The sequence below is a fragment of the Solea senegalensis genome, linkage group LG8 (assembly GCF_019176455.1).
Source record: "Solea senegalensis isolate Sse05_10M linkage group LG8, IFAPA_SoseM_1, whole genome shotgun sequence".
Lineage (NCBI taxonomy): Eukaryota > Metazoa > Chordata > Actinopteri > Pleuronectiformes > Soleidae > Solea > Solea senegalensis.
The window spans coordinates 25286435-25312185 of NC_058028.1; the positions used below are offsets into that span (position 1 = coordinate 25286435).

The window sequence follows — 25751 nt, forward strand, 5'->3', positions numbered from 1 at the left end:
CGACAAAAATCGCAGAAAACTGAAGAATTTCCACATACACATGAATGTGAAACAGAGGGGCTTGTGAATCTCTCTCTCCTTTTTAACTTGGTGTTTTAAAGGGTGATTCCACCAAAATACCACTTTGTCTAAATACTTCATCTCTTAAAGGTTCAATCCAAATTTTCAGATTTTCTAATGCAGGTGTTTGGAAAGGGGAGGGGGCATCAGGGAGTGGTAAAACATTGCACACTGGTCTTAGTCTTAGTATATTTAAACACATACTGAGCTGCTGCTGAAACAACTATTGCTTGAGAGGAGAACCTTGAATGATCTTGGTCATTGTGTATGAAATGCATCTTGTGAGTCTTGATTAGTAAGTTAGTGGCATTCATGCACTTTAAACAATAAGTAAATAGCTGATGTTTGAATTATTATTACTGGAGTAAATTATTAGAGGTGAATGTTATCAGTGTTTAGTGCTGCAACATAATCACCTGGGCTCACCTGTTAGTAATAACAGCCACACCTGCATAAGTCTGTGGTACCTTGAGATGTTTGACAAAACCTGGGTTAGTAAACCGCTCAGTCTCCAGCACCAAATACAATGAAAGGTTTTAAGTCAGACACACTTAAGTAAATCTGAGCGAAGAATTTCAAACACAAAACTCACAAAATATTGAATTGACTCATCAGTGGATCAACATCTCCTGTGCGCTGGGATGTAAAATCCTTGATTTTCTCGACAGACTTTGGTGTGGGGCAGAGAGAAGTTTACGACAGAAACTTTCCAGACCGAAAATGCTTTATTGCTGTGAAGCAGAGGAAGTCTATTCAAATATAATTATTAGGATAATGACAGTTTAAAGTTTCGGTTGTTGTCTTGTGGGTTTTGTCGCACATTCACAAACTAATACACAACCTGGCTCAGTAAATCCACCATAGACACGACAGCAGTTGAGTGAGAAAAGGAGACAAAATGTCTTGTTTTTAATTATGAATTTACACGACTGTGTTTTCATTCAGATTGGACAGCACGGTCGTTTGACTCAGTGATGCAAATATTGTTTTCTAAATCTGTTCATTTTCCTGCAACACTTTTGAATGACTTTTCTGTGACCATCAGATTGTCTGTTTTGAATCTATATATATATCTATATATATGTGTGTGTGTTTATATACATATATATGTACACATATATATAGATAGTATGATTTATGAGATGCATATCGTTGATGCTGAAGTAATTGTATTCCAAGAATGAATAAAGGGTTATTTTATAAAGAAAATATTTTTTGCACATGAATCCATTCATTTTCACATTGATTACAATTTAAAAGTCATGTCCTGTTTTTAATATTACCTATACGGCAGTACATTGCATTACTGCATCTATTTATGTGAAGATTTAACATTGATGATTAAAATGCTTTGCAAATAAAATATGAATGGGTATAATGACCACTACAGCCATCTAGTGGTCACAGAGTTTCAGTAGTTTAGTGTTGAGACCACCAATGCCAAGTGTTGCTCACTGTGTTCCTGTAATAATTATAATGTAACGTATGTACGGTGCCTTGAGATGGCGTATGTTATGAAGTGGCGCTGAATTGGAACTTCCCACACAATTGTGAGTATAAATGCGCTGTGATAACGCTGTTGCTGACTCAGAAGTTATGGATGACAACAGACTCCCTGTACTGAGCACAGGAGACTTCATCGATGTAGAGCGAGATGGCCTTCATGTTGATGCTTTCCTGCAGCTCCAGCTCACAGCGAGTGAGAGAACGCTGCTCCTCCTCCGACTGGTTCACGGCCTCATGCAGTCTGAGAAAAACACACAGATGACGCGGCATTTTTAGGATTAATAAAGTGAATATGGAGAGGAGCAGTGGTTTCTGCACAGTGAAATATGACATATTATTTTACATGTTGTACACCATTTTCAGCTTGTATACGTGTTGAATTTGTTATATTCTAGTGATCTGTGACACTTTACATTACGGTACTTTGGTAATATTATGAAGTCATATTATGATAAATGTGATGTATTATTATTATTATTATGATAAAAACTGCTTATTTTTGAAATAATATCTTGGTAATAACATGGGGCAATACGTGTGGGACATTTCAGTGCCTTGAGATAATGTATGTTGTGATTTGACACTATACAAATAAACCTGGATTGAATAACATTAACATAAGGGAGGATGAATTTCATCTTTATAATATTATGATCTGAAGGTATAACACTCACAGTCACTGTCATCACCAGGTTACCACACTCTGACTGTAATGTAATGTGTGGTGTTACCTAGTTGATGTGTAGTGAATGTTCTTTATGTCCACGCTGTGTTTTTTTGCATTGTCCCTCACATTAGTCCATACGGCCAGTCTTTACCTGTTGATGTGGTCAGCGAGCTGCTGGACCTCAGCGAGGAGCTGCGCCTGTGCTGGATCATGACATTGTTCTTTCAGAGGCCTCTGACGGCGCAGCTCCAGCCGGGCCTGGGCTAGACTCAGGAAATGTTCATTCTCTTTAATGTTCAACAGGAGATCCTCTTTGATCCTCCTCTGGCTGGCAATCTCCGACTGAATCTAGAGAGGAGGATGAGTCCCATCAGGAATGACCGGTATTGACACTTAATATTAGCAGCAAGAGTGTGTACGGTGAGCTGTGTGACACAAAAACAATAGGAAGCTTTTTCTGAGCTCTCAGTTGCCTTTGTCTAAACGAACCTTTCAACATATTCACATCATGAACATTACACTGGCTCTATGTTAACAAACATGTTTTTGTATGTGTTTACCGATAAACAATGACTCAGCAACATCATCCTGACGACACTGACACGTTCATTGACCAATATTTACTTTGACGACATAAAATGAGGACTTTGAGCAAACTTTTTTGTTTTTGCAGGTGATCAATTATGTGCTAATTGTTTCAATAAATGAATGTAGAGCTGTGAATATGATGAGAGGACACGCATGAATGTATAAACTATAAATCTTTAGTGGCAACCACTGCACTACTACACTGCCTGCAATGACATCACCTTGACCGCACTAAAGGCCTCATTCTCATTCCTTCCGTATTTTGGAAAGTATCTTCCAGCCACTTCTCACGTCACTTCCCCCCTCTAATGCTGCCCTACCTTGACCAGCTGATCCTCCATCTGGCTCTTGGTAGACTTGATCTTGTGCACGTTCAGCCGAAAGGCTGCAGTTGTGGCGTGGATCTGCTTCCGCATGTCACCAGCCGTCTGCTCCAGCAGAGACTCCACGACGGAGCGCAGGAACACTGAGTTGGTCTTCTGCTGCTCCGCTGTGGATATGTTGATTTCTGACACTTCCTCCCACTGCCTTGGATTCACTGTCAGACTAAGAGACGAGGACACATGGAGACATTATGAAACACACAGTTAGTTTAAAATGATCCTGACTTCGTAGATCAAGATCTTTTCAGTTTACCTTGCTAAAACAGGGTTGGGTCCACTGTACTGTTCCTGGCTTTTGACGGAATGTGTGGTCATGATGGTGCAGGCGTTGTCGATGCACTCAGCCTCATACTTTTCCCTCAGATCCTTCTCTACGTTACACTTGGCAGATCGGCACAGTCTGGAGCACAAAAATTTGAGTTTGAGACAATAATAATAACAATAAAATGGATAACACAGTAAACTGCATCTCACCGTATCTGCTCAGTGATCTGCTGTAACGCCTGCTGCAGAACTGAAGACACATTCTCAATAACCTCCTTCTCCTCCTGCAGCTCGCTCTCCACCTCGTCATGGACCCTCTCAGAAGGAACACGTTTATTCCTGCAGAGCACAGAATAAATTCCTAGATTTTACACCTAAATTTCTTTCACACACACTCTTACTTACAAAAACAGAGCATCTTTTCGTGGTTACAAAGAAAAAGAATAATGTGGTCCATTAAGTCCTGACATTTATTTGTATTCATGTATTAGGCTGACCTGGTTTACCTCCATATCTTTTGTGTTGCATTTTATGTGACTACTTTTATCATATTGATTTTATTTTCAGTTATTAGAGTTTTTATGTGTTCAAATAAAATGTACTTTCAAATTCTGACAGAAACACTTTCCCCATTTGTCTCATGGCTGCACATGGCGTCAGGCTCTATTAATAAAGCCTGAGGAGTTAATGATCAATCTGCAGCTAAGGTTCTCCTGCAACACTTTTATTTTACCACAAATAATTTGACTTATGATCGCATCAAACACTGGTGAAACTCTGCTTGATTCCGTTGTACAAACTACTTTGTCAAATTCTATATTATTATAAATATTATTACAATTCAAATTATCTGCAATAAAAAAGGCTTATTGGACACGAGAGGTTCATTTATGTGCAATAAATACTTTAAAGCTGAATTTTCTTAGTTCTCAGTGTTTAGATTGAAAAGGTGTTGAAGTTGCAGCACTGGACAAAAACAATCATGACTGACACGATGATATTTCATTACTGTAAGATCATCAATGTGTTGTTTTTAAATCTAATTTCAGGAGATTCATAATGAACACACCAGTCAAATGACTGCAGATTTAAACACAGCACAAAATGAACCTCTCTGCTTCATTGAAAACAATTAAAGGGATAATTCATGCTTTTGGAGTGTGGTTATATAAAGTATTGACACGGTACTGACTACAACCTTAGAGAAACTGATATATACAGATTATACAGTATATATTCTATATTTAGACACTTTATGTTGCTCTTAGAAATGAGTCTGTGAAATGTTTTCAGCTCTGAGGAAACAGGAGACGCTGGTCTACTGCTGCCTCCTTTGGTAGGTTTGTGTCACTTGATGTCAAACACAGAAGATGGAAAACTGCTGATTTTCTCTCTGAACTTTGAAAAATGTATGTATACATTTTATTAAATGAGCCTTGTGTCAAGTGGCTTGAATATGTTTGTCGTTGTTTCTCTGCGGACAGACAAACAGTATATCAAATGTGTCATGAGTACCTCATACAATCACATTTCAAAACCCTGAACCCTCAACACTTTCTCATGCCAACCATTTTCCCTCGTATGGTCGTCATGTTCCAGCCTCACCTCTCTTCCAGACAGAGAAGAGTGACTCTCAGGGGTTCACGACAGGCCTCCAGGGCCTTCACCACTCTGCTCTGCAAAACTTCAAGGGTATCAATCTCCTCAAGGGTCTCCTCCAACTTCAGCTGCAACTCCTTCTTCAGGAACTGGATGTCTCGGACCCGCAGATCTGAGAAGCAGAGGAGAAAACACTGAAAAACACTGAGTCGGTCAACTCTGCTCACGGTGCTCGTATTCCCCTACTTACCCAGTCGCTTCTTGTCATCGTCTTGTAAGTGTTTGCGGGCTTTGTCAGTTTCGAGCATCAGCCTCAACCATTCTCCTCTATGGTACTCTGACTGGTTCAGTGTCACCTCAATGGTCCCTAGATTAGGGGCCGTTTTCTTCTGCTGCTGACTGTGCTTGTCCGGTGCAAACATTGTTTTCCAGGAGTGAACAGAGAACTGAAAAGAACAGAGTTCATTTTGCCTTGGTGTTGCCTTGGTGTTGAAATACATGTCTTAATACATGAACATGAACGGACAACAATTACCACAGGTGACAATGTTCAATAAATGATATCTACATTAAGATGAATCAAATAGAAAGGTTAAATAAATGGACATAGGTAAGGTACAGAGGGTAGTAATGCAACAGTAATGTGACCTTTTTTAGTGGCTCTTCTAACAATTTCCAGCAGGTTGCACACTGAGAGGTGGAATGCTCTACTTCAGCGAAGAACCAGAGGACTTTTCTAAACTCTACAATTTAGGCCAATGGAGGTGGCTCTTATAGGACCACACTTCATTTTCATGTGGTCAGTTCACCAACAGTTGTTTATTAAGCTGGCTGAACTGGTGCGTTCATGTTTTTTTATTCTTAAAATCCAGTTTCAGTATTGATCACACATTTCTGGTTCGGGCCTCCAGCTTACCTGAGAAGATGTGACTCCTTCTACCTTGATGGTGTTTCTATCTTTTCTGCAGTTGGCCTCTGCAGTGTTGCATTACCGCCTCATGACTCAATGTCAACATCTAAATTCCTTTCATGTGAAACGCTTTCATCTTCATCACTTTCTTCTTCTAAAAACAATAAGAGCTGAGATAAAGAACTCTATTATTATTAGAATAACTCTGATTATGAACTTTGAACTGTGGAGTCCACCTTTATACCTCTTAGTGTACAGCCTGCTAGAAATTCATACATTTAGAAATATTTTATTTTCATTTCCAGGACTGGAATAGGACCCTTTTATGTAATATGTTATATAATTTTACACTTTAGCTTACTAACATAAAGCTCCATTAAAAAGAGGGGCGTATACAACTTTCTTTCTGCATGACACAAACACACGTGTATGTTGAGCTAGTTATTAGTGGTGTGAAGCCTCAGTAGACCACACTACAAGAAGATAACAGCACCATACCTTTGTCAGTGCGGCTGAAAAACAGAAGGTTTCTCCGTTTGAACGTTAAATGTCCTCCGTCTGTTCAAGTGAAGTCACTAAACAAATGGTGACCATGACAACAGGTGACGTGACTAAGGAAGGAGGCGGTGTCCGGTGGCGTAGCAGGAATGACACAGGTGCTTCACGCAGCCATCATATAATATAATATAATATGATATAATATAATATAATATAATATAATATAATATAATATAATATGATATAATATGATATAATATAATATAATATAATATGATATGATATGATATGATATAATATCGGCCATTTGACGCAGGACCCTCAAAAAAAAAATGACAACGTGAGGCTAAGCTAGCCTTTGCTAATAGCTGAGAAAAACACACATTAGCACAAGTGTTATTAAGATTTTTCCTTTTGATTTCAAATTTCTACAGTAACATTTCTTGTTAGTTGACACTAACAATGTCGGGGAGGTCAGGAACAACAACATATTTTACAGTAGGAAATGACTGATTTCATTTTTGAAAGTTGAAAGGGCTTTTTAACATTTTGTTTTTATCCCTAAATGTATATAAAGACTTCTGTGTTGGTTAAGTTATAGCATAATTAAAATTATCCTCAGTTGACCAACCTGCTGTACAAACAAGTACTTATATTTTACTTTAAGTCAAATATACTCCAAGATACATTACAAAGCATTGAAAGGAGAAAAGACAGTAAACTTTGCATGTTGAATAAAAACACAAGGTGTGTTAATGTATACCACAAGAGAAATAAAGTGAGACTTATATTTGCCTTTATTTGTTACCTTACAGTACATTTCATTATGCTGTCATTTAACAGATATAACAGAAATATGATTCTCCTCAGTTCATACACAAAATAAAATAGTGACATAAACTGGCTAACAATAGATTCCATCAAGCCAATGATATTCAGTAAAAGAGACCTTTCTGTTTAGATAAAATGAATGAATGAAAACTGAGCAGCATAGAACAGTGCAGTAAAGGTAAAGCATCAGTCATTTCAAAGGCACTTGCTGAATCATTACGATACACTGTGTAACATATTTCTCCATTATTCCTTCACATCACAGTATTAAGTCGCGAGCAGTTAGTGGAACTAGTGCTGGTATGTGCTAACAAGCCAGCAAACATTTTAAATTATATTAGAAATCTCAAGTTCTCAGGAACAACTGAAGTTATTTAAAATAAAGGGAGAAAATCACATGATCTTTGTTCAGCAGTCCATTTACACAGCAAGATGATATATAGGCATATTTAAAATGATTTACATTTAAAAGTATAAATAAGTGAACATTGTACAGCAATGCTTTTTGGACAGTACAAAGACGGAGTCGAAACATCTTCTATTTATAAAGGAAAATGTCACCTCAATAAAATCTTCATTTCTGTGTTGAAGGGCTTCTCTGGCGTCTGAGGGAATTACCAAACAAACGCTCCGATTCTCTCTCTCCCCAAACCCAAGTAAATGAAATCTGTTTTTATTACTGATAATTATCTAGGAGTTTGAGATGGGACATTTTCGTCTTGAATACGATCTCCTGCTGATACGAAGCTCTTGTTTTTCTTTGAGTAAAGGGAAACTTTAAGAAAGAGTGACAGCACACGTCATACATCTCTCTTTATCTTCGCTAAGTCAGCAGAGAATATTTGTTTCAGCAGTGACAAAGTGACCGTTAAGGTTTGGTTAAAGTGTGGTTGTATGACATACTGACTCAGTGCTGACTGTGCTGTGTGTACTCGGTGTGCTGAAAACCAGCGAGAGATATGGACACTTGGGTCCTGTTCTGAACCTAACTGAGGGCTTTTCACTCAGACAAAACCAAGGAATGTAAATCAGTTAGATGTTGCTGTTTGCACTGCACATGTTACACACGTTACAAGTGTCTTTGAACTAGTATCAGTATATGACAACATTATCAAATATGTGCATCATATCTGTGAGTTATGACTCACTAATGTGTCACAACAATGACTGTATATTACTTTATATAAAGATGGACAGCTCCCCAAAACAGAAGCCACATCTGGATGGTCCCCTGGTGGCTGGCTCCTTCAGCAGCAGATGGGACATGGACCAAACTAAAAGGTATGTTTAAAATCATATTTTTTCAAAAATGGTATCTGTCAATGTAGATCCCTTTTACCATTGAGTATTAATGTTCAACTTGTCAAGCAGCTGTATCACGGCTACACAGTTGCTTGTGCTGCCGGCACAATATGGCAGAACTGATATTCAGGGTATTTTGGCTCTTCTATACAGTTACCGAATGGCCACACCCTCTGCTGAAGCCCCACCTACTAAGTGAAATGATGACCAGGGTTGAACCTCCATGCACCTCCCACACAGATAGGTGCTGTTCATATGCAGTCTCTAAAAATGCATGAAAGCAGCCAGACGTATTTAAAACTGTGATAACTGAAGTTACTGCAGCCTCACTGAATGAATTAACATTAAAAATTAGAATAAAGATGGTGGATTACTAGTCCGACCTACTTCTTCGTATCAAAAGGTGAAAGTTGAGATATTTTCATCATGGTACACACATGCGCCTCAAGGGCCGTCTTCATTATAAATGGTTTGTATTTATATACAATTTCTAGTCTTGACAACCACTCAAAGCTGCTTTACACTACACTTTTTTTGCTCAGTCAGACAAATTCAATTCGAGGTTCCATCTTCACCTGCAAATTCAAGGATAATTTTTCATTTTAGTCAGAATTACACCATGTACACCTCGTACAGAGAAAGTGACCATACAGACCAGTTGTAAACGGAGAACTGACCACAGGGGTGTTGAGTAACCTAAATCTACACCAGTAGCAACAGAATGGTTAGTGGTGTGTTTCCTGACCTGCTCTTTCACAGCCAGATAAACAAGCACAGTTATGAGTTCTTTCAGAAAATCCGGGACCAAACCACTACATCTCTACCTCATATCACAGCTATGACTTCTTAAGACCAGTCACTTGCTATGGCTTTGTCCAGTCCATTTATCCTCTCAGGGATTAACCCTTCCTCAATGGCTACCTTGGACTCATGGACCTGAAAGAGAAAGAAGCAGATGATCCTGGTGCCTAAACAATTGAACTGTGCTTAAAGTTAGAGTCTGTAAAACCTCTTTCACACTAAAATTAGCAAGTGTCCCTGGTATTTTTGAAACCAGGTGAATCTGTTACGAAAAGCAATTAACACCCTAATTGGGTCTGTCACTTTTTGTTTAAAATTTGACATTATTTTAAATGTGGGATTAACTGTTGTAAATTCATGCAGTAGACCTATAGACCATTTGAATTAATAACCATGAAGATACAGCAGTGCTTGGAGAGGCACTCAGAGTTTTTTATGATCCAGTGACATACGTGTGCTCTTTTATTGTAAATAAATAGAGCGTCTCATATGATCTAGATCAGGATGAAAGACTTGTTTCTGGCATATCTTTTTAGAAATTATGTTGGGTCATTAGCCCTGATGATGTAACATTATTACATTTTAGGTAAAAGCTGTCGGAGCATCCTCCTGTTGTCAGTGAATAAGTGTTTATTCAATCCTACTCCACTGAGTGATGTATAATCTCATACTAGCAGCACATTTAATAATGATATAATAATTAATTATAATTATAATAATATTTGAGTCAATTTATTCAAACCAATTATGGGTCATTACAAATTTGTGACAGCCCTAATGTTGGTGTTTTATTTCACCTCTGCATTACATGTACATGACATTACAAATGAAAACAAGTTAAATAATAACATGAAACACAATAATAAGGAGTAGCTCCCCTCAATTCCCACTGGTCAAAAATGGATGTATCTGGGTTTCAACAGTTTTTGTTTTTTTTTGTTTTACCTGTGGGAATAGGGTTATAATGTAGAAAAGGTAATTTAAACTGGTTATATTTGGGAAATACATCCAACCGCCTCCTTTTGTTTGTAGTGGAACTGCAAATTCTGGCTGCACTTTTGCTGCCATTCTTCCATGACTCACTCGCTAATATCTCTCCTTTCTGCTTCAGCCATTTACACCTCTTGACAGATACAACAGCCAATTATTCCATGCAGGCTGTAACCATCTATCATTCTTACTCAATTCCTTATCAATTAACATGTCATTTTAATTAGACTGTACATTGCTTTGATGGCCATCAGGACACAAAGAGGATTTCAACAGATAAAAAAAAATGTTTCAAAAACAAATGATCAAGCCTAGATTTAATCCAGTTCCATGTCATTTATCACTGAAATGACCTGGGCGTGTCCTCTCCGTATTACTCACCTTGAATGGGTCACTGACTCCAATGATGCACTGCAGAATACTGCTGTAGTAGCACAGAAGACACTGTCCTCCCCGCACTGGGATTTCCTCTTTACTAACATACACCTACAAAAACAGAGACATATTTAATAATCTAATAATTCCATACCTTTAAGTACTTTTACTCATTGGTGCAAAAGCTACTACCTGAATGACTTCTTCACTGAAGCCCACCTCGGTGTCTTTGACCCATGTGAAGGTGATGTAGTCATTCATGCTGGTGAAACCAACCTGAATCACATCAACTCATTTAGAGGGGGTAGTTCTGATAGATACAGATGTAAGATGTGGTTGTATGAGCTAAAATCTCTAATTTTACATCAATACACCCAGAAACTGTCCCTAGAGCGTCCATGTTTTGTGAGCCATGTCATTTAATTAGTAGGTTTCCTGTTTAGCTGGCGGCTAACTGTTAGCATGTCGAGCACCATTCCAAGTCTTCCTATCTTATGTGAACTTTAAAATATTAGGCAAAGCATAACATCATCCATGTCAGTCCAAAAATGCATCATTCTGAATTACGCCATGTATTTTCTAGTCATTTTCTTATGTGTACTAGTTTCTTCTTTCATGGATGGGTCAACACCCAAACTGAACATGAACATGCAGTGATATCTTGACTCTGGTGTGCGTTAGTCCAGCTATGAGACATTTGATTTACTACAATTCTGTTCTGACTAAAATGTATTTTACTTTGTCTGTGACAGTACCTCAGAAAACCACAAGCTCAACTGTCACTTTAACAAACTCTGAAACGTCACATTTAAGCCGACAGTGGTGAAAAGATGTCATCCAACCTTATAGAGTCCAATCCAGTCCCATGTACTGGAGGGGAACTGCTGCAGAGGGGTGTAGCTGACCATGGCATCAATGTCTGCACTCCAATCACCCTCTGCCTGCAGATGCACCAGCGGAGTGCTGTACATCTTCCTCAGCTGGATCAGAGGAGAAATAATCATGTGACTTCACAAATATGGTCAGTTTAGTCTCCAATCCCTCTGGATTGTGGGAGGATACTAGAGAACATGGGAACTGGGAACAATATGCAAACTCCACACAAAAAGCCACATTCAAGCCAGGATTGAACCACCACATCACCCTCAGTGTTATTAGAGATAGATGAAGAGTTGATGAATGAGAGAGTGCATTGGTTTCATTCTTAATAGCATATTCAGAATTCCAGTCTCTCACCTGAAGTGTGAAAGTACCAATGACAGGCTTGTGATCACTGATTCTATACTCCATGTTGCTTGTATACAGGTCCTGCACGATCGTCATCGGGTACTTTTCCTCCTCCTCTGACTCCCTGACCTCCGTCACATCCTCCATGTTTCCGTCTAGCTTGTCAGGGTTTGGTGGTTTGGGTCTGAGTCGCCACAGGATCCTGTCCGTCCAGGCTGGTTTGCGCTTTTTTCCACTAGAGAGGAGGCAAACAGAATATGAACTCACAAATGAGAGTTCATAAACTACTATATAATATTATACATTAACACTAAATGAAAGACGCATATTAGGCAGAAGAAAAGTGATAAAACATTGTGGTTATAGAGCAAGGTCTCGACACAAAATACTGACTTTATAGTGACTTATGCTCATACTTTTGTTCCATTTTTATTTATCTGCATTAAAAAAGAGGCAATTCCACCACAGTGTTGATTGAACATTTGGATATTATCCTTCACAGTGTATTTTGTGAAGTCACAGGTGGTGACACGTCAACTACTTACACTTGCTTTGTTATATTAACTATATGTAACATTAGTACTTGATATGATCAACTGGTAATCTGTCTAAGATTAAAGAGATAGTTCTGGTACATGTGTATGTCTGATGCTTCAGTATTGATTGCAGATTTTTACCGACACACATCATCACATCGTAACCTCCATCATCAGTGTTACCATGTTTGAGGTACATTCAGTTATAAATCAACATACACAGATCAAATGAACAACAATTAACCATCTATTTCTGGCCATGCATGTTAGCAGTTATGTAGCAGCTGTTCTAGGACTAAGAGGTTTAATTACGGAGTTTAAAACAACTCAGGTTAAACAGGTTAAATGTGTGTTAATGTAGAGCCCTGATAGTTTTGCAATGTAAAGACATCCTGCAGAGATTTTCATCAACAAATGAAGTTTCTTTCATTAAACTTTTGCACTGTAACCCATTAAGCCCAATACTGAGAACTCACAAGTGTGCTGTATCAGTCTTTCATAATCTATTGTTTTTTCAGACAGAATGTCTCCTCAATCCTTGGCTACTTGTGGCACATTGTTTTAAATCATCTGCCAGTCAGTGAAAATAGGAATAGACATGTTATATGCACTCATTAAAACAATCTAGTGCTCACAAACTCCACAGGGTATCTTCAACTGCAGTATTATCTCATGAGACTTAGTCACTATTCTGTGAAGTTAACAAGCTTTTTAAACAGTCTTTTCTTTTCAGATGACGACAACGCAATATTTGTCTGAAAAGATTGTGAGCTGTCTGCTTGTTTATTAAATATGTGGCACAAAACAAGAATATACTACTTTTATTGACCAATAAAAGTAGTGTACATACTGATGTGTGGTTAGAGGGATTAAAATTGAGGTAACCTGACAAATAGGTAAGGTTGATTTCAATACAAATGCATTTTGCACTCTTACTTAAAGCCAAACCATGTCCTGAATCGCCTGTGGGAGGTGACAAAAGGTTGAGATGACATATTTGAAAATGAATGTTTTAACAGACACACATGGCAGATGAAGACATTTTAAAAAGCGTAAATGTATTGTGATGGCGTTCACGAGTTATTTTAAGACAGTTACCTGCTGTCATAAGTGTCAGAGTTTAAGTCAAACTTGTACGTGGGTTGAAAGTCCAGAGGTCCTTCGTCAAACTCCTGAAGCATCTGTTCTTTCTCCTTCATCATGATCAACTGCAAATCATAACACAGGCTCTCATAACCAAGCTAACAGAGTAATGAACTGTGAATATGACTAGGCCCATGGTAAGCTTTGTAAAATTGGATTGTTGCACATAGGGGTTGTTGATTGACTGCTGCTTCCATCAGAAAGGTCTAATATGTTATTTTATGACTCTTGTAATTGTAATCCTTCGTAATCCAAGCTTGATTTGATGCAAGTGTCACAAACTTTCCCAAATAGGCAGCAGAAGACCAGCAGCTCCCATGTCCCCAAAAGCTATGGACTTTAATGTGTTAGAGTGACAGTTTACAAGGTTCAGTGTCCATTTGAAAAATAGCTAAATAATGTGGGAAACATCAATTATACTGGCATTGATTTTATTAGGTGAGCCTTTTGTTAATTGGCTAGAATCAGCCATTTTTTCCAATGAAAGAGTGTTTCCTTGTCTGAAGCTGGTTCTCGGTGCAGGCCCGCACACACAGAACAGTTCTAAGGAGAACCTCATACAACTACACTTACAACAAAAAACATTACCCGTCTCTTTGACAACTGGTTCAAGAGCTGGACATTTCTTTAAGATTCAAACCTGGTCCTTGCTCCACAGGAGATTGTAGGTTTGATTGCTGATACAGGAGCGGACAAAGTGCATGCCATGGTCCTGGATTCTGAAGTTGAGATCACCGAACCAAAACACCAGTCTGGAAATACAAACAAGACTCATATTAGGCCTGTACATTTTACCCACAATTCAGATATCCATTCAAATTCAGGTGCGTGCGGGTGTCGAACCTGAACCTTAAAAAAAATTTGAGTTCAAAACATACAGCCAGATAAATAAGACATTATTACGTAACACTATATTGTTTTGTTGTCCTCTTGACTGGACAACCATCACCATAGCATGTGTAAATGTTTCAGGTTTCTACACTGCAGATAACAGCAGAGGACAAATCAGACTTTTGGAATAAGTAACAGCCATCAGTTAAACTGGTGATTCTGTGCTGCTGTTCACCTGTGATCAGCAATACTTGGAGCCTTTTCACATTCAAACTTCTGCACGTCCATGATGTACTCAAATTCATCCACTCTCTCAGTGGCATATTCCATATGAGCGGCCAGGTGGCAGTTGAGGAAACAGAACATGTGGCCATAGAAGGACAAACGGATGGACACACCACCTTTGTTCCCCTGAGAGACAAACAAGAGATGAGGAAAAAGGAGGAACCACAAAGTTTTCCAGACATTATCAAAATAAAATGAGAGCAAAAGTAAGCTCACAAGTTATTTTTGATAGATGTCAATCATTTACTTCTGCTTCTGTAGAATAATTCATGTGAAAACAATAAACTTTAACCATATACTTTATTTCCTGGATAATGTCAAATGAGATAAAGAGAAAAAATAACTTCTGCTGCACTGATTCAGACCCCTTGCTGAAATTGTCATAGTTTTGTCTTTTAATAAATCTGTGTTTTGTGTGTGTGTGTCTCACCCAGTATCCTAAAAGGCCTGTACGAGTGTATGTTGTCACGATGTCTCTGATGAAGGGCACATGCTTCAGTTTGGTGAAGAAGAGCAACAGCAGACCCTGCATTCTGATAGATGATACCTGAACACACACATTCAGATTTCAGATTGAGGGACACAAACTTAGCAGCTCCTTTGTCCGTGCGAGCTAAAAATGCAATTTTTTAAATCTATACTCTGGAGTGGGAGAGTGAGCACTTTAAAAACTTCAGTTTTTAAAGTGAACCAAAGGAAGATGATAAAGCAGCAAACATATACTAAAGCAAATGTAGATTTCATTAGGTCTGCCTTTTGTTAAGTGACTAAAATGTCTATAAGTTGTTCGTGGGAGAGTGAGCAGGAGACACAGCACTAACACACTTCAAAAAATGTCTATGAGATTTGAACCACCGTCAAATGACTTCACGCACATTGATAAAGCACATCAGCTCCACACGGCAAACGACGGTAAAACAGGTGTTATTAAAAGGAACTATATGTTCTTGTTTACCTGTGCACTTCAGATGTGTGTGCAGGTCTGAGAAGGTGTAAGAAGGACAATACCTTGATGTAATTCTGTGGTCCTAAGGTCGACATGAACAGGAGACTCCACGGGTCATCGTTAACAAGTTGTGACACAGAACTTAGTAGCCCCGAGGACACCTCCTGTAGACTAGTCACACATGCACACACTTTTAAATATGTGTGTCACTCTTCCACGTATGCAGTTAAAATATCAACTCTGCTGCCACCACCTACCCAATTACGTAGAGGTCTGGGCTTACTGTCTGAGAGTTCAGATGAAGAAGCGAGGTTACATCATCTGGAGGATTAGCTGTGGCCACATTCCATGTGACCATGTGTAGCCTGTGGGCAAAGAAGAAAAAACAAAGTTATCTACACATACTCATATCTAAATGTACATCCTCATCAGTTATACACGGTCAGAATTAAAAACAAAGAGCCTCATTCAGTGTTGCAAAAAACATAGAGCAGCACATAAAAAAATACTGAAATAACTTTAAAAGGAAGTGGTTAAAGTAAGTGATGAATAAAGAACAAAGAGTAACATTTAAAAACAGAAGATACGTCCAGAGAACAGGTGATATTTGTTCTCCACCTGAAACGGTGTTCTTTTGGCTTATTGGCCGTCTTGCCACAGGCGAGGAAGGCATTATGCAGCGTTTTCATCACTTTCTCGTGCAGTTCCTCTTCAGGGTTCAAATCATCCACAAAGGTCAACAGCTGGTTGAGTCGATGGCACAGAGCAGATTTACTGCCTGTCGACTGTGTGGCATCACTGGAGAAGCTGTCAGAGTGGACACGTCCTGTGCCACCTAATAGCTGACTGATTTCATCCATTCCTGATCTTCTTGAAAGGCCCAGTTTTGATGTTAAAATTTATGGAAGCACAAAATGGAAATGAGCGTCGTGTGTTCTCAAGGCTTCTGAGAAATGAGAGAAGCCCACTCTACCGGATTTGGGGCATTGAACAATTGGGTAACAATAGAGGACTCTGTAAGTCCTCTTTGTGTACTAAAAACCACGTCTAATCTCACTGTGAAAAGTTTCGTCATTAGCCCTATTAAAAAATTACATTACATTACAAAAGCTCATTCCCTTTGCGTGCTGTTGAGCTTCCAGCAACAAATAGTTTTTTCCCCCTTCCAATCTGCATTTGGTTAGGTATTGTCGGGCAACATAATCCATCTGTTTGTAGACTGGCAAACATCACGCTGTGGGAAAGAGACTGGGGAGGTTGAACTTTCAAGACTCTAAAAATCCCAAAGGACGGACCCAGACTCCAAGTGATAAGATAATAGTTATACACAATATCATTTATGTGCCATGTACATAGTGCACTCCACAGTTGAATTTGTATGGTTTCAAAACAAAAACAGACCCTCCTGATGACAAAATTAAAGCACTCTTAAACCAGAGGTGATTGTTGAGTTTCATCCAACGGTTATTAAAAAAACGTGTTGATCACTGCGCTGACAGCTGAGCATGAACAGATGCTCTGCCAATATTGCATTTTGATGCAATCTTTTTTACATTTCACGACCATGTAGGACGTTGTTGCTGGCGCTATATCAATCTTTCTACCAGAGGGACTTGTATACAGAGAAGTTGTAGTGACATGGTTGTCAAAATTATGGTACGTGTACCACCAGTGGCAGCTTCCTCTTGTGGTGCTTGAAGGAAAAGGAGAAATATTGTTCTACTGTATTTTTAGGGTATGTGATCTGAGTGGTCAGGAATTTATTTCAAACAAATAACAAAAAATAAAGAAATAATAATTAGTTACCTTATCTCTCACTCAATCTAATTCTGCTATACCAGTGTCCTACTATGGCAGCAGCTGACTTTACTCAGCTTATTGACACCACTGTATTTTAACATTGGCAATAAAATCTAGCTTAAAAATGTCTAGTTTGAGAACCATTGCTGCTCTGTATATGAATTGTACTGTGATTAGTGAGAGCCTCCTGAAATACAGATTTGTTTGGCTGTAAAGAGCCCAGACAGTGTCAGTCTTCAACACCTCTAAAGTCTGGTTTTATCCAAAACCTTACAACACGTGAAGAAAATGGTACAGTCCACAAATGAGATTGCACTGTGTGCCAGAAGTCTTATGACTATACAGGATCCAAGCCAAAGTCCTTTCAGAAATCTGGCATATGTTGAGAAACAAGCGATAGCATTTCTCCTCTTGTACACAAAGGTAGGAGGAAACACTCAGACACACTAAAATATACTCGACTAGCACAGCGATTAAAATGATCATGAATTGCAAGGCCTACAAAGGCTTCGCAGTACAAAGAGTAAACACATTGTCATTATGTAATCTGAAATAGGGCAAGATGGAGACAGATGATCTGCTGTGGCAAGCCCAAAAGGGAGAAGATGGAAGTAGTTAGAGAATCTTTTATTCTTTATGAATTACTTTGTAATCAAACATTACCGTCAAACTATTCTATGGGGATTAAAGAGGGGGGGATACATGTTTTATCCTGTCGGGCATAGATGGCTGAGGAAAAACAGGGAACCTCTGCATTCAACTTGTTTTGCATTTGCTGTGCTGGCGGCATCATATTGAACATTAGGAGAAACTCTGGTGAAACAGTCGTCAGTTTAACCTGAAAGTGCCTCTGTCGGATTCTCTGTCCTCCTCACAGGCGTCTGACTGCTGGACGTCTGGCTGCCCCTCATTCTCCTCCATCATGGTCTCTACACCTGTTGACAACAACAAGACGAGTCTACTATCACGTCAACCATAACAACATGTCATCAAAGGAATAAAATACACTTAATACACGTGCAACTAACTGCACATGTTCTGTTAGCTGACGTCATTCACAGTGGAAACATGTCTGTGTTTATTACAATACATGTAAAAGTCTCACTAGTTAAAACTCGGTTATCACAACTTGCCTCGAGCTAACTCAGCTAACCTCACCTTCCCGCTGTTGTTGTGTGGTTAACTATCGCTGGCTACTTTAAGCCGCTTACTCAAACCAGTTTTAATCGAAACACATTAGAAGAGTCAAGCTGTCAACACGTAATAATGAAGTGTTTCACCGTACACTACCTGGTGGACAATGGCAGTATTCGTGTCCGCAGATACTTGTGAAGAGACGTACAGTCGAAAAACACCACAGTGGCTGTGTGTACACTAGCTGTTAACCCCGCCCCCTACCCGGAAAACAGAGGACTCGGCTTCGAAATAAAAGCATTTCTCGCGAGACGTTAAAATACTACAATCTTTTTTGCAAAGAGGGAAGAAAATCATTTTTAAACTACAGTCTTTGATGTGATGTTATCATAGTTCCAAGCATTGTCCTTTCATGTGATGTCCTTTTTTGCCCTTTTTGTTGAGTCAACAGCAACAACAAAATAGAATCAATAATGATGCAAAGCACCTGCTACTGCTCTGATAATTTTACATTTTAAAATGTTACTTAATATTAATATTTTACATGCTTAAAATAAAGATGAAAGATAAATGTGTAAATAATAAATAAAAAATTATAATATGAATTTTATTTTTCATTTTGTACATTGTCAAGTGGTTCGCAGAAATGATGAAACCGAAACTTCAGACATTTCCTTAATGTGTGCAGTGGAAACACTCGTTCATACGGCAGTGAGCATAATTTAGGCCACATCCAGGCAGAAACGGCACAATATATATACTTTATACCATAGCTTTATACAATATATGTATATACGAGACATTACGGTAACAGTGTGCAATATCAAAATAAAGCAATGGATGTGAATAGACTCTTTTTTTCATGCAAAACAATACTGAGAATAAATAAAATGCAGTTAGCTATACATCACAATAATTAAAATGAATGATTAACTTATTGTTCATAAATCCTGGTCCTTTTAAACATTAAACATTGTCCATATATTAATAGTTCTGGCTGCTTTTTTGTTTTGCACAGGGTCAAATGTTAAAAACATGCTGCTCCATTTCTGTCTTTAGCTTCTTGTTTGCATTTAAGAATGTATGAGCCTCAAATTATATAACAATATTATGGTTCATACAATTTCAAAATAAAAGAGTTATTATGCAATATACAGATTCAATTCAATTTTATATATTCAGCCCAACATCACAAACACAATTTGCCTCGAAGGGTTTTACAGTCGATACAGAAAGTGACACCTCTGTCCTTAGACCCTCACATCGAGTTAGGACAAAAATCTTTTTACAGGGAATAAATGGGAGAAATCTCAGGAAGAGCCACAGAAGATGGATCCCTCTCCCAGGACAGACAGATCTACAGTAGGTGTCGCATTTACAGAAAAAGTTCCACAGATAACAGATAAAACATCATATTTATAAAAAGAAAGAGAAACAATAGGAGCATTTCACAAATCAATAACATTCAAAACAATTATCATCATCACTATTCATATCATCACACAAGGACAAGCCGTGGACAAAGGATGGATGAGGATGGTACCGTTACCAGCAATGAGTAGCTATATAATAAAGTAATGTTTATGATGCAAAATTAATTTGTTAATTAAAAAAGTACATAAATAACTCATAACTTGACATTGCTTGGAGGTCCACTTGAAACTGCATGTGGCCCACAGGCCGTGAGTTTGAGACCTCTGTTCAAGAGAGTACTGTAGAATGCATCTTGTGACTAAAGAGGTCACGTCACTGGATGGATGGATGGATGTGGGCTTTCCTCATTCCTGTTCACAGCATTGTCTCTGTCAGTGTCTTCCCTGGTCTCAGGGCTGATTTCATGTTGGGGAACAGGATTTTGGCTGCTGCTGGTGTGAGTAAGCAGAGGAGGCCCAGAGCTACCTGTTTTTTTCAAATGACCACGGGCCCCCGCCTTGTGCTTTCTAGATCTGGAGGTCTTTATATCTGGATATAAGAGAGAAAACTTCATTTAGAAAATCCATCAAGTGACGTGTGCATGCTTATTGACAGACAGCATATACATACGTAGGATCTTCCTGAAGACCGTGTTGCACATGAACTTTCGAAACCGTTCTGCATAAAAATCTGGTCTGTGAATTGATACGGTTTCCTAAAAAAAAGAAAAAATAATGATGAGTAAATGTTGGTATTTTCTTTTATTTTCAACACTGAAACTAAGGCCTAAGATATACTTTACCCCATTGTGAATCAGAGATTTCCATAAGTGTAGAAGCTGCTTTTCAAATCTGAAAATTCACACATGAAGTGCAGATTTAATTAACTGTGCAGAAGTTTGATTACAGACTGGGTTAGGAGACGTTCAAGAGAGATTATGAAAATGGGATCAAATATCATAAATAACATAAAAAAAAAATACTCTCTGTGCTCCAGTCAATGCAAAGCCGTGTCTCCACTGAGTGGAATGGTTGAGTTTGGTACAGAACGGTACATTTATTTTTGTTTGCATTTTCATTAGGAATAAACCAGCACCAGGTGCCCTTCCCTTGGGGTACCAGAGTAAAATGGTACGATCAGGATGGCGCTAGGCCAACAGAAAAACGTCACTCCCTTACAATCGGTATAAATATCCCATGGAAGTTGATGCAAATGCCCACAGTCTATTCTCATGTGAAACTTGACGTCTTGTTGAGACAAACAGCTACAAGACGAACTACTGGGCCGTCGGACACAGGCCACACTCCACCTACACTGAAAAAAAAAATGGTTGACAAACCTTCAAAAATGACTTAAACTAAACAGCTAAATGAATTAAGTTCATTCAAACTAAAGTAAACAGGTCGTCTGCATATAACTTGGTAAATTAGTTTGAATGAACTTAATTGATTTATCGAGTAGTTTATTTAAAGTTTGCCAACCATTTTCTTTTTACAGTGTACCAAGTAAAGTTACTGTTTTCAGCTGAAATGCAAGCCTAGGGCTTTACCATTCCAAACCGAACCATAATGTACCAAACCAGCCACACCTTGATGGCAACACAGCACAACTGTACCATGATACTGTTGACTTGAGTTTATCTATTGTTTACCTATAAGACTGCAGAATGTCAATGATACCAATGTACACCAACAGTCTCTCGCCTTTTGAGTTTCTTGCCGGTATTCCTCCAGTTCTGTAAGAAACAAAAAATTATCTACAGCCACGGTTCTCAAACTGTGGTATGAGTACCACCAGTGGTGTGCGAGCTTCCTCTGGCTTAATCTAATTTCACTATACCAGTGTGTGAAGTATATGTGAGGAAGAGGAGGATGATGACGGAGCAAATGATCTAATTGGGAATAAATCTGCCTCCTGTGAAAAGTCTGTAGCTGACTTTGCTCGACCTAATTTTGTCACTGTATTTTAACGTTGGGGATAATGCTGTTACTTCAAGAGCTGAATATTTTCTTGGGTGGTACTTGGTATAAAGAAGTTTGAGAACCTCTGATCTAGAGGTATGCCTTTACCCTGAATAAACGTTTTATTGCGGTGACAGAAATTGTTAAAAGCAACGATATGAACCTGGTAACTCACTTGTCTTCTGTGTCCTGTGATCCCACGCTTGCTGTATCTGCTTGGATTGCCTCCATAGCAGTTCTGTACAGGGACCTCTGGCTTTGTGGCCTCCTCTGGTCCATGCCCTGCATAGCCACAGCACTCTGTTGATCCATATAGGCCTGGTCTACATTGTGGATTCCCACCAGAAGACTGTAGTCCATTATACTGAAACTCTGCAAGACCTGAACGGAAATCAATTATGTTTCATATACGATGAATTTCAAGACTCATGTTTAGAAAGGGAATCTTTCTTTTGCTTCTTACCAGACAGTCTCTCTGAATGGTCTTGCACACAGCATTGTACTTGTTTTCCCCCAGCAACAGCCCGTCGGGCATGTCCTGCAAGAAATCCAGATCCTTGTATGTGGGAAAATCCTTCCCCCGCTCTTTAGCTGAAGCCTGTCGCCCATTATAGGTGGAGCCCTTTAGATCAAACTTGAGGTGCATTCGCACTGCACTTGGCAGCAAATTGTTCATGACAACAATACGGATTTTCTTACCCGCTGCCTGGACAGAGTAGAGTCCATAAAACTTTGGTAATAATGTGCACTTGTTCTGATGCAGGTTCTAGAGGAGGAAAGGGGGTAGAAGTAGACAATGGATGGATGTGAATATTGTTTTTGTTCCTGAATTGAATCTCAGAGTTCTTGCTTTTCTTTTGTTTTCAAAACGATTTCACATGTGGCCCCAATCCTCTTCTGTAAGTTAGTAAAGTAGTGTTTTTTTTGCCAACAATCCTGCTATTTTATACCTGATATTGGTTTCCCTTCATGTGTAACATCAAAAACAATGACATCTTCAAACCTAAATGTTTGACATTTTAAAAAAAGACAATACATTATTTAGGTGCACCAATAAGCGGATGTTTCGCAATGTCAGCAGCAATGGAAATACAGTCGACAAACGTAGAATAGACTGTAACCTGTGCTCTGCTGGACTGTCAAGAGGAGAAAAGTAGCTCGTTCAACACGAGTCATTTGATAAAACATCCACAGAACCAACGCGACGCACAGCAAAAATATTTGGCAATCTTATTATTTTCCTGCACCTAAATGTGTGGCTTATATTCATATTTTGACGTCAAACCCAAATATATACCATATACAGATATACAGTATATATATATTTATATATATATATATATATAAATATACATATATATATATATATATATATATATATATATATATATATATATATATATATATATATATACTGTATATATGTAGAAATGAAATAGCAATAGGCTAACCAGCACAGATGTTAAATCTCTTATTGTCCATTGAATATTTAGGATTACAAGAATGTGTTGGATAGTTTGACAACTAACTTGCTTTTCAGTGACATGGCCCCTAGAGGACGGGAGACAGAAGGACTATTTTTGGTGTCCTTAATCTATCACCAGGTGGCTTCTATACTGAAGTTAGAATACCTAAAATGGGCAACTGTGCTGTATAGGATGATGATGTCAGATGTATGGTCCCGTTCTTCTGAGGGCAGAGCTGTTTGGAGATTCGGCTGGAACAAGCTAACTGCAGCGCTTGATATGATGCCTGACTTGTAACCAAATAAAATCCCTTTGTTCATTACGAGTCACAATCAACTCATCACCCGTTGTTCCAAAGAAGGAAGACCCGCTTCCTTTTTGTTGTTGCAGCAGCCTTTAGTGTTAATCACTGAACCCGGATATAACCCATGTACAGATCAATGGACATTTTTTGCATGATCATAATTGATCATTTCAGCTATTGACCTTTTCTTTTTAATTGCATTTGAAGGATAAACAAGGTGATGATCATTCATTTGATGAATAAGAACTTACCATATAGTAACCTGGAAGCAGTTTCTGCAGAAATTCAGCCTCTTTATGTTGAACTGTCTTAATGATGTAGTCATCGTCACTTGTGCGGTAAAACAGTGAGCCACTGGCACCAGAGTTTGGCAGCTCTATCAGTGGCTCATTACACAGAGAATACTACAAGAGCAGAACACAGTGGTTAGAGACGTGATAACCAAACTAGATATCAAGAAAGAAGAATCAAATCTGCACCTCCATATACTGTATCTACTGTGTTTTTCAATTATCCCATCATTTCAGTTTCCCCAGTCACAGTTGCTTCATCCTTCTAACAATTCATAACCCTTCCCTCAAATAAATAAATAAATGAACAAATAAACAAACAAACAAATATAGAATCATCAATCTAATGGATGATTAAATCCTGAAGAGGTAAAGACATCCATGAAAAAGGAATAGATTACCATGTAGTCATCAGGTCGGATTCCAAACAAGTCCCTGAAGTAACGAAAGGCTGTTGGGGCATATGTCTTAAACTTGAAGTCTCCATAGTCGTGTGCTGGTGTCATGTTGCTGCCCCGGCTGCAGGTAAAAGACAAGAGTCACGATGTGGAGATAGAGTCAGAGAGAAGGTCGAGATGGTGATTATTTTGGGCAAAAGATGTTGAAAATGTAACTGCCGAGAAGGAAGAGAAGAGGAGGACCACAGAGAAGGTTCATGGATGTTGTGAAGGAGGACATGAGGACAGTTGGTGAAACATAAGAGGACACAAGGGATAAGGAAAGATGGAGGCAGATGATCTGCTGTGGTGACCCCTACAGGAAGAAGCTGAAAGAAGAGGAAGACACCAGCACACACATATATCCTTACATTATTATCAAATCTTATCCTTACGTGGGGAACGATATGGTTTCCACAACTTCAAAATCTTGCAGCAGAACATCTCTCTCGGGTTTGTGGCTCAAGCTGCCCACTGTGTGTGTGATGCCTAACTGGAGAGCACTTTTGAGGGCTGACTGGTTACAAGAGAAAAATGAAAACGGACTCATGTTGCACCAACTCACTACTCTAGGACGCAGCTCTGAGTGCTGTGGAGGTTGGCTGGTTGGTAGAGGTGTTTAACCGTAGTTAATGGAGCATTCATGCCTTCAACGTTGGTAACTGTCATCCTTCCTTCTTTTATTCCTCTATTATGTATAAAAAGCTGATCTTTTCTTCTGTTACATTTTTAAATGGTAAAATATTCCATCTCCTCCCCTGTTGTTGAAAAATAGATTTCAGGAAACTCTGACATCACGTCCTGTCACCATATTGCTTTGATGATAATTGATGTAATCAAAGTCACAAAGCAATATCTGTGTTGCAGTCCACATGAGACTTTATCACCCAGGAGTCCTGGGTCAGGACAGACGGAATCCCACTCTGGACTAAACTGTTTTACGTGCAGTAGTAGCTTGACTACCAATCACATTATTCAATTCAATTCAATTCAATTTTATTTGTATAGCGCCAAATCATAACATACATTATCTCAAGGCTCTGTACACAGACAACATCATGGAGAGCAGAGAAACACAACAGTTCACACAATGAGCAAACACTAGGCATCAGTGGAGAGAAAAAACTCCTTCTTTATAGAAGAAGAAATCTCTGACAGAACCAGACTCAGAGATGTGCGATCATCTGCCTCGACTGGTTGGGGT

General features: G+C 38.7%; 3 protein-coding genes across 5 annotated transcripts; all 3 read right to left on the reverse strand.

Annotated features, from left to right (window-relative positions):
* Nucleotides 1-766: 766 nt before the first annotated feature.
* Nucleotides 767-6585, reverse strand: tekt1 (tektin 1). Its single transcript, XM_044031495.1, has 8 exons — nt 6476-6585; nt 5318-5513; nt 5074-5239; nt 3679-3807; nt 3458-3604; nt 3142-3367; nt 2385-2581; nt 767-1807 (listed from the first exon to the last, which is right to left on the reverse strand). Exons 2-8 carry the CDS (start codon nt 5487-5489, stop codon nt 1648-1650), a joined length of 1197 nt encoding a protein of 398 aa, XP_043887430.1. The 5' UTR covers nt 5490-5513; nt 6476-6585; the 3' UTR covers nt 767-1647.
* A 669-nt stretch (nt 6586-7254) lies between these two features.
* Nucleotides 7255-18925, reverse strand: inpp5ka (inositol polyphosphate-5-phosphatase Ka). 3 transcript variants are annotated; one of them, XM_044032199.1, is made up of 14 exons: nt 18833-18925; nt 18381-18477; nt 16000-16107; nt 15805-15913; nt 15227-15343; nt 14747-14922; nt 14321-14432; nt 13636-13745; nt 13474-13500; nt 12011-12236; nt 11617-11754; nt 10967-11050; nt 10781-10885; nt 7255-9544 (listed from the first exon to the last, which is right to left on the reverse strand). In XM_044032199.1, the coding sequence occupies exons 2-14, from the start codon at nt 18464-18466 to the stop codon at nt 9455-9457; spliced, it is 1488 nt and encodes a 495-aa protein (XP_043888134.1). In that variant the 5' UTR covers nt 18467-18477; nt 18833-18925; the 3' UTR covers nt 7255-9454. The 3 variants fall into 3 exon arrangements, with proteins under 3 accessions (XP_043888134.1, XP_043888132.1, XP_043888133.1); XM_044032197.1 differs by lacking the exons at nt 18381-18477; nt 18833-18925 and adding an exon at nt 16361-18364; XM_044032198.1 differs by lacking the exons at nt 13474-13500; nt 18381-18477; nt 18833-18925 and adding an exon at nt 16361-18363.
* A 1492-nt stretch (nt 18926-20417) lies between these two features.
* LOC122773593 (phosphatidylinositol 4-phosphate 5-kinase type-1 alpha-like) lies at nt 20418-25216 on the reverse strand. Its single transcript, XM_044032371.1, has 10 exons — nt 25172-25216; nt 24943-25064; nt 24512-24629; nt 24072-24224; nt 22514-22816; nt 22226-22431; nt 21741-21824; nt 20892-20940; nt 20720-20804; nt 20418-20638 (listed from the first exon to the last, which is right to left on the reverse strand). Exons 1-10 carry the CDS (start codon nt 25214-25216, stop codon nt 20418-20420), a joined length of 1386 nt encoding a protein of 461 aa, XP_043888306.1.
* Nucleotides 25217-25751: the final 535 nt, after the last annotated feature.